The 15,569-nt window shown below is 38.3% G+C and overlaps 1 protein-coding gene across 2 annotated transcripts in view; it reads left to right on the top strand.

Moving 5' to 3' along the window:
* gfra4b (GDNF family receptor alpha 4b) overlaps positions 1-14,776 on the top strand; it is a 57,312-nt gene extending 42,536 nt beyond the window's left edge. For both annotated transcript variants that reach the window (XM_026146515.2, XM_080308514.1), the window contains 5 exons: positions 2,837-3,182; positions 4,391-4,500; positions 5,300-5,434; positions 11,231-11,391; positions 13,570-14,776. In XM_026146515.2, the coding sequence (XP_026002300.1) occupies positions 2,837-3,182; positions 4,391-4,500; positions 5,300-5,434; positions 11,231-11,391; positions 13,570-13,713 (896 nt within the window). In that variant the 3' untranslated portion in view covers positions 13,714-14,776. The remainder of the gene's footprint in view (positions 1-2,836; positions 3,183-4,390; positions 4,501-5,299; positions 5,435-11,230; positions 11,392-13,569) is intronic.
* Positions 14,777-15,569: the final 793 nt, after the last annotated feature.

The raw sequence follows: 15,569 nt of genomic DNA, 5'->3' as shown, positions 1-15,569 counted from the left end.
GAGGCATTTTTTGATACTACTGTCTTAAAATAAGTGACTATTCCAAATCTGGCCTATGAAAAGAACATACTAGCTTAATATAACACCGAATGACAACAGACTGAACTAAATATCCCTTATCAAATGAGGCAAAGTTTTATTTAAGAACAGCTGAAATCAGGTTTTGATACTGATGTGGTCATTGTTATCAAGAGCCAAAGCCATGTTTTGGCTCTACATTATATGAATCTGCTGGGAATGGGACTGGAACCAACACAACAAAACCAAATTCATAAATAATGAACACAAGTAGCAAATGTTTATGTTAAAAACTGGGACCAAATATTTGGCATTTAGCCCAAAAAAAGAACTAAAAATAAATCAGTTATTAAAATATTGCTGACTTTTCTCCGTTGACATTTCATAAACTGCACCGCTGTCTTCATCTAGTTTGACCAGAGGACCTGCCAGCTTTAAAAAATATATATGTAAACAAGCTTATCACTCATCTCTGAAGTACACAACTCACAGAGGTCAGCTCACTTCCACATTTCCCAACATAAATCCCAAAGGCTCATTCACAAATTGTCACAAAGTAGCAAAAGCTGCAATCACTGTGCTGCTCATTTCAGTGGCAGATCTACACAGAAATATTTGATATATATTTATTAGTTCAGTCGTCATATATTACGAGCAAAAAAAAATAACACTCTTCAATAATAATAATAATAATAATAATACTAATAAATCACTGAACAGGCTCAGTAGTCCCTATATTTATGCCCCGCCTATATTCTTATCATTAACAAACATCAACAAACAGAATAATGAATTGCACATTTTTATGCACATATTAACATCATTCCACAATTTAATCCCAACAACAGAAATAAATCTTTGTTGAATCTCTTTCTTTGCTTTATTATAATAAAATAGAAAAAAAATCTCTCAAGTCAAACTTAATGTCCCACACTGAGAAAAACCTTCACACGCAGTTTGAGAGTACCTTAGATTTAGCTTGAACTTAATTAGCATTGTTTAAAAAAAAAACAAAAAACAAAAAACAAAAAAAAACCACACAACAACAACAACAACAACAACAACAACAACAACAACAACAACACATTTCATTTGTTTGCATTTAATTTAAACCAGTTTCATCATATCGAACCTGAGAAACAATGGCTCAGTGTGATCATAATATCCAGACTTGTTAATGACCCCTATTACTCTTTTTTTGTAACATAACTATTGGATTTATTGTTTTGAGGGTCATGCCCCACAGTTCCACACAGTAAGAAAAAACAGGAAGTATAAGTGAACAGTAACTTATATGCAGGGCATTATAATCCAACACATCCTTAGTTAAAAAAACTCCTAATGATTTTGATATATTTTACCTATAATATAATGAAACATGTTATGTTTCATGTTAATTTATAATTAGTCATGACATCTAAAATTTTACCTCAGACTCTTAATTTTAGATGTCAAAACCTTTAATTCAATATTACATTAGTATAACAATAGTGTTCTGATGCAAAAGATAACTTGTTACAATAAGTTTGTGTACCTGTGCTATTGGATGTTACATACGACTGAAGATTTACAGTCACCATGAAATAAGAAATGGAAGATGAGATCTTGTAAAGTAAAAGATAAAAAGTAAGTAGTTAAAAGTCTGATAGTGAAGTATTTTAGCTGTTGACAAGCATTTCAGTCTTGTCTAAAGCAAAGGACATGGCAACTCAGAAATCACTTTGCATTTAATTCAGGTTTTTTTTAAGCACCAAATCAGTAAAACAAATACTCCAAGGCGCTTTATGTCGTAAGTTAAGGACTCTATAATAATACATTAAAATTCTTTACTGTTCTCTGGTAATACCTTATTTAACCTACTTTGTGGAGGTGTGGGTAAATACATGTAAACGTTCTGGTGTACATTCTGCAGAAAAGTAACAAGAATTGCACGTCTTACTGGGTTTTGTGAAAGCACAATTTTTCTTTTCTTACTGTCATGTTTAAATTCTGCGACCCTGTGGAATTCAAATTAGAAAAAAGGAACAATTGAGTGTTCATAATTTTTCTGTTGGGCTGGGGGACGGGGTACAATTTAAAAGGCAAATTAAATTCAAAGATTCACAATATTCAGATTAAAGGAGCGCATCTCAGTTATGATAGGGCCAGAGGCAGGGTAGACCCTGGACAGTTCTCCAGTCTGTCACAGGGCTAACAGAGTGACAGACAACCATTCACACACTCATTCATATCTATGAGCAATTTAGACAGACCAGTTAACCTAACCCTACTAGCTGCATGTCTTTGGACTGCAAAGGGGAGAATCCAGACAAACACAGAGAAACATTCAAACCTCACACAGAAAGGCCCTGGCTCGATTCGCACCTTCAGGACCTTCTGATGTGAGGCAATAGTGCTAATCACTGCGCTCTACCAAATATGAAACACTTTAAAAAAAAAAAAAAATTTTCTCCAGTATAAGGTCATAGAGGGGTGTTAAATATGTTAAGAGTTGAAATAAAGCAATCAACCAATCATTCAAAATTATGACATTGTGCTATGTTCAAAGCACTGAAGGCCAGACTCTTCGTCTGATGCTCCTTTTGTTTTTCTGATAGTCAAAAACAAGTCCCCCATTTTTTGTTTACACACACACTTTCTCCTTAAACCTGATGTTCAATTCCAAACTCCTTATCTGATGTTTTAACAACAGGAGATTACATCTCATCAGGATGAATTGGTAAACTAGTACATGCTTATGTTCTCATTCACATACACACAAAACCTCTCGATTAGTTTTCTGTTGAAACCTTGTCACTAACCTTACTTCCGTCCACAGACTCTGATGTTGGCATGACAACTGTGAATCGCTGCCTGGATGCAGCCAAGGCTTGCAATGTGGACGACTTGTGCCAGAAGCTCCGCACAGAATATGTCTCGGCTTGTATCAAACCCACTGCCAAGTCAGGCCTGTGCAACCGGCCCAAATGCAATAAGGCCCTGCGCAGGTTCTTTGACCGTGTTCCTGCTGATTATACACATGAGCTGCTCTTCTGCCCATGTACGGACACAGCCTGTGCAGAGCGTCGAAGGCAGACCATTGTGCCCAGCTGCTCGTATGAAACGGTGGATAAACCCAACTGCATTGCACAGATGAGGATCTGCAAAGCTGACTATGTGTGCAGGTAGGAACAGAAGTAAATACGTAATAATAGACTAATAACAGACTCCACTTGGCAAATGTATGCATCAAAACATAAAGGAGGTTTGCTTGCATCCGTAAATTATTTATATAATATCAACATGTTATTGGTTTCTCCTTACAAATATAATTTTTCAACAGTTTTTGGGAAATAAATAACCAGCAGATATAATCAGACACCTCCCCAGTGAGGTCACGGTTGTACTTCTTGTTCTGCTTTGGAGCCAAAACCAGTTTTTCACCTGCTACAGGTTCTGGCTAGAGGGTAATTCAAGCCTGAAGTAAATTTTCCAGGGCAGAACAAGACTAACATCACCAGCTACTGAAGTTAGAGTTTCTCTCTGGAGAAGGTAGCTGGTGAGAAAGCAGGAAACGGAAAGGACTGAACAGCAAAAACGACTCTTTCAAAGTAAGAGCGAGGGTATTACCAACTAGTTAATCAATTGCAGATGGCATTTTCTCCCAGAAGAAGAAAAAAATTTCTAAATGCAGCCTTCTTCAGCAACCTGCATGAGTAAAAGTTTTTTGTTGGAAAGCATTTATCACTATGCATCTTATTTTGATACAGCAACACACGGCACTAAGATAATTGTTTACTCCAGCTTTGATATTGCTAAATACTCTAGTTTCTCTTGTTTTTCTTGGATATAGATTTTACTTGTATTCTCCATACATATTTAGGCCAGTGCTGTTCAATCGTATGGCTCTTTGAAACTAAATAAACAGCCACTCAATCAACAAAATGGCCTGCTGTTTTACCCTAAAGCTTTGTACCACCAGTGGTTAGAACACCCCAGAGAGCCTGTTGGAATAACACATTAAATATTTAGCACAGATAAAGAGCCAGATGGATCAGAGTTATCACTCATTGCTATCTCTGGTCATGGCCATTATTTTTCCACAGCCCCATTAGACTCAGAGGGCTTTACTAATGATCCCAGGTCTGGGGAATGAAATATATTACTCTTTCTATCACTTTCACATTACAGCTCAGTGCTTTCACTCTTCACCATGGCCTGCAATATTTCTTTAATGTTGGAGCAGCAAACTCTTAATTAAATGACTGAGTTATAACTTAAGTTACTTAGAGTAAGAAATGATATGTAAAAATGAAATCAGCAAACCTTTTAGATAAAAATGTAGAGTTCTGTTGTGTTCTTCCTAACTAGTATGCATTTTGTGTTTTTATAGGTCTCGTCTGGCACAGTTTCAGTATGACTGTGAACCGTCCAAAACATCTGCCAGTGGCTGCAAGCAAGAGAACTATGGAGCCTGCCTCCTTGCCTACACAGGGCTTATAGGTATGTGAACATCTGGAATGTAACACGGAGAGCGAAAACACACAGTCGAAAACATAAAATCACCACCTGTAGGAGGAAAAAGACAGTATGTAAGTGACGCTGTGTGGCATATGTTGGGAGAGAGAAGGAAAGAGAAAACTGTGCAGCCTTAAATGCACCGGAATGAGCAAAAGCTAGCTAGAAGCTAAATTAATAAATACAGAACAGGTTAAGATTGAGTGGGAGAACGAAAAGACAAAGTTCAGCTTGGTATAAGATGGTATAAGTATAAATATCTCTCATTGCAGAAAAAACTGAAGCTCTTTATGCAGAGTGAGGTTTAATCTGTTTTATAACAGGTGGCAAAAGAAAAGGAGCAGGTAGAGCAGACATTTCTTTTCCATGCACTGGAAAGAGGAGCTAACCTAATGCATTTCAAGAATCTCAAATGGTGCCCCTCAGCACAAACACACACTTGGCGTTTTCATTCTTGTCTTGTATTTATTAAAGTACTTGAAATCCCACCAACACTATGTTGGGGGGCGCGGGGGGAACAGAAAACAATCTCAATGCCAGAGACTTCTGTGACCTAAAAAAGAGAAAATTGGAGCATTTTTCAGCATCACTCTATTATATAATATGACTGCAGCTAATCTAACCTGTGGTGTTATAATATTACCATGCTTTTACATCAGGTCAGTGTATAGGGAATGCAGAGTCCATTAAGGCTTCAGAAAATAATGCATCATGATTACAGTGTAACAACTCAAAAGCAATGCGCATTTAATATTGATTGACGGCTGGCGCTGTCTCTCTGCAGGAAGTACAATAACTCCCAACTATGTTGACAACTCCACGTCCAGCGTAGCCCCATGGTGCTCATGCTCAGCCAGTGGGAGCCAGAGAGAAGAGTGTGAGAATTTCCTGGGATATTTCACAGACAACATCTGTCTCAGTGAGTGCTACCTTTTTACTCTAATGTCAACAAAGTAGTGCACAGACTCAGGTTTTTGTTGTAGGATTGTGTTCATTTAGAGATATTTGGGAATAAATCATTAGACTATGCTGTTGGCAGCCTGTTTAACTGGTGATATGTGGTTCAAAAGAAAGGGTTAATGCGCCTTTTTTGTAAGTTTTGGTTTATAGATTAACCCTTGCCTGTGTAATGTCAATATTTTTGTTACTCTGCCAACATTTATTGTGTTATTAAATCAATACAACCACAACCATCCATCCATTCTCTTCCGCTTATCCATGTCAGGGACTTGCTGGCGCTGAAGCATTTCCCAGCCGCCACGTGGCGAGACGCGGGGTACAACCATAGCAGTTTATGGATGTTTATTTTTTCTCAATGGCAAGCATTGGAGACCACATGTATGGTTAATATTTAGAATTTACCGCTGTTAAAACACACGTATGTACAGAAGTGATACTCGTGACAAAATGTAATGAAAAAAGAAAAATCAATCATAATCAAGATATACTGTAGGCAGAAAGAAATATGTTTATCTTGAACAAATATAAATGAAGGAAGGTTTTCTGGTAACTAACTGTTTACTTCTGTGAAACGGACTAGATTAGTGCCACTCTGGAAAACAAATAGCCCGTGTCTGCTGATCTATATGACACATGAGGGACTATTTTGCTGTGTCTTGCATATGTATTTCCTACACTTGATGAAAGTATACTGTGACTGCCTGCCCATTTTGTTTTGTCACACATTGCAGCTCTTATATTTGTTGTCACTGGATCTAGAACAGAATTTAGAACAGGGAACATTTCTTGATGAATTTTAGTGGCATCTGGGATGAAAAGTTCTTAATCAGATTTGAGGTCCTGGTCATGGTTGCCCCATGCTGGCAGTTCTGCGGGGTCGCTCATTCCTTGGGGAAGAAGGCCAATCAATTTCAACAGTTTTCTCTCCTTGCTGGTGTTGGGCTTGTTCTCGGCATAAATTATGGTCAAGCTCATCCTTGTCATATGCATTGCTATACCTTAAACCAGGGGTGCCCAATCCCGGTCCTCGAGAGCTACCGTCCTGCAGCTTTTAGATGCATCCTTGTTCCCACACACCCGAATCAAATGAATGGCTTGTTATCAGGCCTTTGCCAAACATGATGGCATGCTGGAGAGGTAATCAAACCATTTGATTCAGCTGTGTTGGAGCAGGGATGCATCTAAAAGCTGCAGGATAGTAGCTCTCGAGGACTGGGATTGGGCAGCCCTGCCTTAAACGGTTGAGCACAGGGGTGTAATTTCCAGGGGGGTTAGGGGGGTTATGACCCCTCCAATATAACTCCCTCAATAAAATTATGAATTATTTTGCATAAATAGGCTGTTGATTTTCTTTCCTAATTTCAGGTATTACCAGCAAAATAGTTGCATGTTTAATCATCTGGCAATTTACCCAGATTGTTACACCCCGGCCTAGGCAACCGGCGTGCAACACAGGGAAAATAAAAATAAAGGAAAAAAAACAAAAAAAACTACTACGGGTCTCCACAAAAAAATCCCAAAACGAAAGTATCGACAACTATTTACATCAAAGCAAACTAAGACATTTATTTACATCAAAACACCAAACTATTTACAACCAGGGGGGAAGATCGCCAACCTGACAAACTGAAACACAGGGCTTAAATACATAGAGGGAGCAATCAGGGAACGGACAACAGGAGGGAAACACAGCTGGGGCAAATCAGAACTGACGAGACAAGGAAGCGTAAACTGAACACACTGAGATAAGACAGACTTTCAGAGTAAAGCAGGAAACACATAACAGTCACGCCTAAAACAAAACACTGACAACACCGAATCGTAACAAGATTTATTTATTTATTTAGACAGAGAGTTTGACTCTGCCCCAGACCATTTCCTATGGGTTACCCCCCACACACATACACTCCTTCCCCACCCTTCTAACTAGAGTTTACACTGTCCTATCCAATAAAAGCAAAAGGCCTTGCATTCATTATCTTCCAAATTCGCCTCTCTTCTACAATTTCTGAGTTCAAAATCTTTTCACTGTCTTGATGGATACACAGTAACACAGGCGAAGTGCTGCGTTCCACCACTGACTTGCAGTCGATTTGAGTAGTTCCCAAAAAAGAGGGTAAAGTGTGCAGGATGTACAGGATGACAGGTGTAAGTGCATGAAATGTAACACTGTTGGGAACTTGTGCAGGAAAATCAGGAGCAAAGATGAAAATGGACATGCATGCAGGTACACATACACAAACAAATACACCCTGCTCCATCCACCCACTCAGTGTTTACAGAATGAAGTTAGGGGTTAAACTTCAGGGAGACTTACTGGGGATATTAACAATTTTGCTCATTTATATTTCATATTATATTCACTATATAGTACATTACTTTATGTGAAATTGAACTGCATCTGGCACAGGTAAAAAGACAGAGCCTGCAACTGTAGAGATGAAACAAATCCTGTTTTCCCAAATTGCTGGCTCACTCTGATTTCTGTGGTTTCACATCCTTCCACTTAACTCCTGGTTGAGCAGTGTAATTTCATTTGTAAGATAAAACAGAAAAAATGAATTTTGTAATCAGTATAATTTTCACTGATAACCTGTAATACAGGACATTCAAGGGGCTTGATATGAAAACCAAATTAAGCTCCATGGCAGGCATAATGATAGGATGGAGCTGTTGGGATTCAGTGAGAAAAATGTTTTCCAGCATACTTCATCACTGGCACAGAGAGAGATGTGTTTAAATCAAAGGTCTCTTTGTAAAATTCAGAGTGTGCTCTTTCTCACTCCCTCTGGTTCATTCTTTCATTTATGAATGAAACAAAACACTTTTTTAAATGTTGCACGATCATTTGCACTTTATGTGGTTTCTTGGTAATTCCACCTGCTCTTTCAGACATTCACTTCTAACTGAATTATATGTAAGCAACCCTGTAATTATTAGCCTATTTAAAACTTATCATATCTTATTTAAAGAACTGATGGAAAATAAATGCTGTTGAAGATTTTGGAAATTTTTTAATTCCCCAGGTGTGTTAAAGTGATCAAAAAAGAGATAAATGTGCAAAAGCACTGTCTACTGACCAATCAGTGCTCAGGAAAATAATCACACCATTCTTGGAAGATCCCTCAGACCTTGGTGGGTAGGTAGAAAGACGCTTTTCTTTGCAAGCTCCTTTGACTACAATGACCTGGATGACTGAGAACCTTCACAGACATAAGATATCAAGGTCTAAAGAACAATAACATTACTTTAAAATTTCTAGTAGCCCAAGAGAAACAAACAAACAAAAAAAGGGATAAAAATTGTGTCTAAGAATTTGTTTCTTGCTCACCTCTGAAAGAAAAAAAAGAGTTTAGAAAAGGAGTGGGCAATTAATTTTCTCAAGGGGCCACATGAGAAATTGGGACTGCCCCGTGTGTCTTATGGAAGCTCTGGAAAACTAATAGTCCTTTCCTGCTTTAGATACTTGTAAAAACCTCTTTCTTAAAGAGAATCTTAAAGATTCTTTAAAGATCTGATTGATATCTGATCTTTAAAACAGAGCACCTATTTGTACTATACTATCTATACTATCAAATTAGCAAGTATAGGCTGCATTTGAACTTTGGTTTTATGTTTATTCTTTTAACTTATTCTTCATTGTTAATTTAAAGGTATTTTACACACATCTGTACATGCATTTAATCTGCCAGGTTCTCCTGTTATTTAAGAGGGAAACAATGCTGATACGTTTGTTGACTTACGTAGTGAGCATTTTGTTGTTTACCTTTATAAGATAACATAGGCCAAACTTTATTTTTATAGTGTTGCTAACCAAAGTGCTTGAAACTGTTAAACTAAAGTACACTGACACACTCTTTGATTATCTGTAGCCATGTAACAAGGATGCTACAGCTTTCCTTGCAGAACTTGCTGATATTTGTTGAAATGTCTATATACAGGGAGTGCAGAGTTATTAGGCAAATGAGTATTTTGTCCACTTCATCCTCTTCATGCATGTTGTCTTACTCCAAGCTGTATAGGCTCGAAAGCCTACTACCAATTAAGCATATTAGGTGATGTGCATCTCTGTAATGAGAAGGGGTGTGGTCTAATGACATCAACACCCTATATCAGGTGTGCATAATTATTAGGCAACATCCTTTCCTTTGGCAAAATGGGTCAAAAGAAGGACTTGACAGGCTCAGAAAAGTCAAAAATAGTGAGATATCTTGCAGAGGGATGCAGCAGTCTCAAAATTGCAAAGCTTCTGAAGCGTGATCATCGAACAATCAAGCGTTTCATTCAAAATAGTCAACAGGGTCGCAAGAAGCGTGTGGAAAAACCAAGGCGCAAAATAACTGCCCATGAACTGAGAAAAGTCAAGCGTGCAGCTGCCAAGATGCCACTTGCCACCAGTTTGGCCATATTTCAGAGCTGCAACATCACTGGAGTGCCCAAAAGCACAAGGTGTGCAATACTCAGAGACATGGCCAAGGTAAGAAAGGCTGAAAGACGACCACCACTGAACAAGACACACAAGCTGAAACGTCAAGACTGGGCCAAGAAACAGAAAGAAGTCTGCATCCTTCAAGAAAAACATGATTGTCATGCAGGACAATGCTCCATCACACGCGTCCAAGTACTCCACAGCGTGGCTTCAAGAAAGGGTATAAAAGAAGAAAAACTAATGACATGGCCTCCTTGTTCACCTGATCTGAACCCCATTGAGAACCTGTGGTCCATCATCAAATGTGAGATTTACAAGGAGGGAAAACAGTACACCTCTCTGAACAGTGTCTGGGAGGCTGTGGTTGCTGCTGCACGCAATGTTGATGGTGAACAGATCAAAACACTGACAGAATCCATGGATGGCAGGCTTTTGAGTGTCCTTGCAAAGAAAGGTGGCTATATTGGTCGCTGATTTGTTTTTGTTCTGTTTTTGAATGTCAGAAATGTATATTTCTGACATAGCTAAAACTAAAATAGCTACAACTAAAAACAAACTAAAAACTACTTCCAAAAACATTCAGCTTTGATATTAATGAGTTTTTTGGGTTCATTGAGAACATGGTTGTTGTTCAATAATAAAATTATTCCTCAAAAATACAACTTGCCTAATAATTCTGCACTCCCTGTATATAATGTATATAATGCTTTTTTAAACTGTAACTCTCAGACACTCTCAGCTGACACAACATAAATTAGTCACCATTGCCATACATGTATTTGCATTATGTCTTTCTCTAGTCTCTTTGTTTTCCATGCAAATTTTTAAACTTCCTCTCTTTCCTTCATATTTTTATGACCTCTGCTCTGGAGTGTGAATAATGAATGTCCTTATTACTGACCCTGGCAAGCATATATCTATCACAGAACCTGTACACATTGAGAAAATCTTTGGTATGTGTAGCGAGGTGAATCTTTGGCCAGTCTTTCCTCGGGCCCCCTGCCTAGAAAAGATACAGAGACGTCTCACAGTTATTTGGCCAGTGCAAACGGTCTAAGTGTTAATGAGGTCGATGTGGAGAGGCAGGTGCAGTTTGGATGCTTGAAGAGAATACTGAGTATTTTCGCCTTTCTTTTTTCCTTTTCTCCTATGCTGTCCAAATCCAAACTGGCCTTGGCCTAGGAGAACCTCTTATGCAAGATTTACAACGCAGAACAGGAGGCATCTGTCATGACTGAATAAGACATGAATGTAACTCAATGAAAACACCAAGGTGCTGCTGCTGAGGAATAGTAACGTTTTTTACTGCTATATCTAATGTTTCAGGTAATGCGTTCATGATGTTTGGAAGGGAATCAGACCAACAGCCGACTCACAGCCAGTACAGCACAACCAGCCAAGGCAGAAGAGAAAACAGCAGCACCACCTCTCCACCCGGAACCATAGAAACTATGAGGAACATTCTGGATACAATAATACCAACACAGGTGTGCAGTTTTCTCGTCATTCTTTTCTTGCATCTCTACAAAATCCCACGTTTAGAAGTGAACCATTTCTGGCAAAACAACTTTCTCAGATGTGCAACATTGTAGGCTTCTGAAATTATTTTGTACAGGACCGAGACAACGACAGTGAGATTTGTTGCTGTCTGTGTTATTGTTTCAGCTGCTCATTTTCCGTATTCCAAATGGAATTTGTCTGCTGAAAAATGACATAAATCGTGTTAATATGACCATTTTTTTAAGGTATAAACATTTGAATTCACCTCCAAAAGTTGATTCTGTTCATCAGTATTCGTCACTCATCAGTCTGAAGCCGTCACTTGGATGAGTGACGAAACGTTTCTCCCACTGAAAACGCTTCGTCCAGATGAACAGGATCAACTTTTGGAGTTTTACTTACCTGGATGATTGAACATGCATCAAGACATTTGAATTCACCCTTATATAGGACCATCATGGGACACTTTTATAACTAATACTGCTGCTAATACTTGCATTAGGCAACACAATACTAGCCAGATAATACCCTAACCAAGCTGACATGGGGTGCTGATTAGGAAGTCTCGAAATAAGGTTTACCTTTTTGTTAATTCATTTCAGTGCAAATAAATATGTAGTGCATTTTAACTTCTGCATACACATACAGCACAATAGCAAGTTCACTCTCTTTATTCAGAATGAGAAGTATAAAAAACACTGTTTTCATTGCCAAGTGATGATCTGTGGCGCCTAGGTTAAATTTTATTCATAAAAATGTAAGTTGCACACATAAATATTCAATGGACCACTGCAGCTAGTCTTTGGCACATCCATGTGCAGCAGGCTATGCATGTTCAAGGTCCAATGTAGCACTGCAGCCAGCCATTTTTCTTGGGGAGGACATTAAGTATAATACATTACAATATAATATATTACATTTTTGACTATGATCACCTAATCTGACACAGAAACCATTTCAAAACGCGATTGTGTGTGTGAGGGTCTTCTCACTGCATTTCAGCAGTGGAAGCAGCTCTTGCTTCCACTTTAGCTTTACTTCAGTCCTCACGGTGAACCACAAGCAAAGCTAAATTGTCCTTTTTATTACTTTTGTGAATATAGCCACATTACAAATCCCTAAACAGGTACAATAATAGATAGATTCTAGTTATAGAAAGATTTTTGTACTTATGTACCATTAAGCTCTACATTTTTGCTCACTTGTCTTTAGGCTGAATCCTTTTCTCCCTTTCTCTATGTAAAAGCAAAGTTTAAAAGTATCATTAAGTTTGTCCTGTGATTATTGGTAGCAGCAGGAGAGAATGGCCTGGTACTTACAGCGTGTCTGTTTGAGCACTCAGACTGCTTTCTTACTACAAGTCTCATTTAGCCACACAGTTATGCAGCACTTTTATCTACGCCTTGCACACACACACACACACACACACACACACACACACACACACACACACACACACACACACACACACACACACACACACACACACACACACACACACACCACTGTCTGTAGGAGAGTCCCAGCTGATAGGGTTTTTCACGGTGCAGCTTTAAACACATTTTTCACCCAAGTTGCTGCCTGTATTTGCATTGGGAAGTGCAAATTTGGGCTACATTGCTTCACTGCATAGCTTTTGTATACAATGATGATAACTAAAAACTTTACTTTGAGTGTCTTGTTGTGAAATAAGAAAATAAATATGTAAAAATTCAATGGGAGTGGAACAAGATGGATTTAAGTTAAAGTGGTTACTGAATAGTTTATATTGAGATGTACTTTAGGTAGAGATGTAGTACAGAAGCTGCAGACGACTGCTGAATAGCAGGTTCCAATACAGACTAGACCAGGAGGTGGGGGGAAACAATCAAATGAGCACATCAGGTATGAACCACATTCTTTGAAATGTTTGTGTAGCTCCCACAAAGTCCAAGTATTTTAATTTTACTGAAAATGAAAAGAGAAATTTCAAAGGTGAAAGAGATAAATTTGTATTTGACAAGAGATGACACAAGGACATTAATTCATATCTGTGTTTGGCACCTAATCACTAATCTGCTTTTATATGAGCAGTAATGACACATGAAACTCAAAGCGTTTACAACAATTAAAGAGATTGGAAGTCATGAAAAGATGAAAAGACTAACTTCCCTGTCTCTTTCCAGGTCTTGGGAAATGAATTACTGGTGGGCCACTCCACCATGTCATCTAACAGTCTCCTAAACGCTGCCTCACCTCACAGTCTAATGCTTCAAGCTGCCTTCAGCCTTCTGTTGCTACTCCTTCAAATCCTTATCAATGAACGCTAAAGAGCACAGGGGGCATGCCAAGGATTCTCCTAGTACCAAGCAAATGGGAGCACCTGTGCAGTTCAGAGGAAGTGGACCGTGTGGCGCTATTCCTCCCTCTAAATTTGTACAGCGATTCTGTTCTTCTATTTTTCTCTCTAAATAGTCCGGTTCCACCTGTCAGAGTTCTCATTCTGAGTGTGGGAGCCTTTGACAGACAGATGCCTGTCTGTGCATTTGTATATTATTGCGATCAAGCTGAAATGAAGTCAAGGTGCTGCTTCTGTGGACTAGCTAAGTTTTCAGCTCTCTGTGTATCTCTATTCAGTTATATTATAACAAATGTGTATGATATTTAGACATGAAGTATGTACTGTGAAGATTTGTATTATAAACAGAGGCTCTTGTTTAAATATGATTCTGAAAAATGACTGGAGCAAACTTTGTATGTGCTCTGTGGATAAAGTGTTCAGAAAGCTGCTGTCTCTTCAACTGAGTGAAAGAGGACCATTATACCTGACCAATACTGGAACTGTCGAGCGACCAAGAGACAACAGAGCTGCATTTCACTCAGACATCCTGGACTAATGCACTGATTCCAAAAATGTCTAGCACAACTATCAAGAAGAGATGTGGCGAGAACATAAGAAAAACCTTGACATCATCTTTTCCATTGAAACTGTCCCTTTCTCAAACTCCCCAGCAACATTTCACTTTTTATCTCTAAAACCTCAGAAGCTGTTGATAGAAAATAGAAGTCCTTGGTCTTTATCAGCGAAGGTGACTTCTGGGACTTGAAAGGAAATAACCAGAGAAGCTGAGACTCTTTACCTGTAGCTGCTGTGCTTTGTGTTTGTGAGTGCAATGGCCCTTTGTTTCTCATTGTGTAAGTGACCATTTCTATACAGCGCTCTGAATTTTTGTGCCGGAGAACAAAGGGAATGGTTTTACTTATTGAGGTGTCACCTACACCAGTAGGGGGCCTGTTAGAGATTTGACAGTAATGAATGATTCAGTATTTCCTGTCTGGGAACATGCCAACCAGAGGAGTAGCAAATAAAAGTTCTCTGATCATTATGAATACATTTTGCTATTATTCAACCTTTTCTAATTAAATTAGCAATGTTTAGTGCTGTTGAAGTTAACACTATTAGGTTACAATTTCACTCCATATTTTTTACACTCACCAGAGTTTGAGAACCACTGACAGCTAAACTAACAGTCATAAAACCTATGAGGTACTATCAAGTGATTATTTGAAGTAAGAATATAACAGGATTTACATAATAATTCAGCCCTTTTGACAAAGTCTGATCTGTCTTAAGCCGATAAATTGCTTCATATTGGAGATGCGCTTATATCTTGCTTCGAATTCCTTAACGGCTATTTGAAACTAATTTTAAAGGCATTCAATATATTAATTATACATACTTAAATAAGTTAATTATTTGAAAACTGTATTGATTTTTGCTGCACTTACTAGCTATTACCAACAGTAGATACAACTAGTGCTACATGTTACTGCCAAAGACTAAATAAGACAATACAAAATTCACTAATTTACTATACCATCATAGCTGAACATGTTGCAAAACATATTTTTTTTAAAGGAAAGCCCTTATTCATAAGAGGCTCAACAGAGTACACACACACACACACACACACACACACACACACACACACACACACACACACACACACACACACACGAATTGCCGTGAAATGACTATCATGAGTGATCCTTTTTTTTCTGAGAATCCTGTATAGCTTTGAAAACTGGAACTGCTGTAATGCTCAGCAGTAAAAGTAAAATCTGGCTGATTTGCTGATTTCTGCAGATAGTCACTATAAACATTCGTCCTTTACCAGTATTTACA

This window comes from Astatotilapia calliptera, chromosome 2 (assembly GCF_964374335.1).
Source record: "Astatotilapia calliptera chromosome 2, fAstCal68.1, whole genome shotgun sequence".
Classification (NCBI taxonomy): domain Eukaryota; kingdom Metazoa; phylum Chordata; class Actinopteri; order Cichliformes; family Cichlidae; genus Astatotilapia; species Astatotilapia calliptera.
This window is presented reverse-complemented; position numbering and strand designations above follow the sequence as displayed.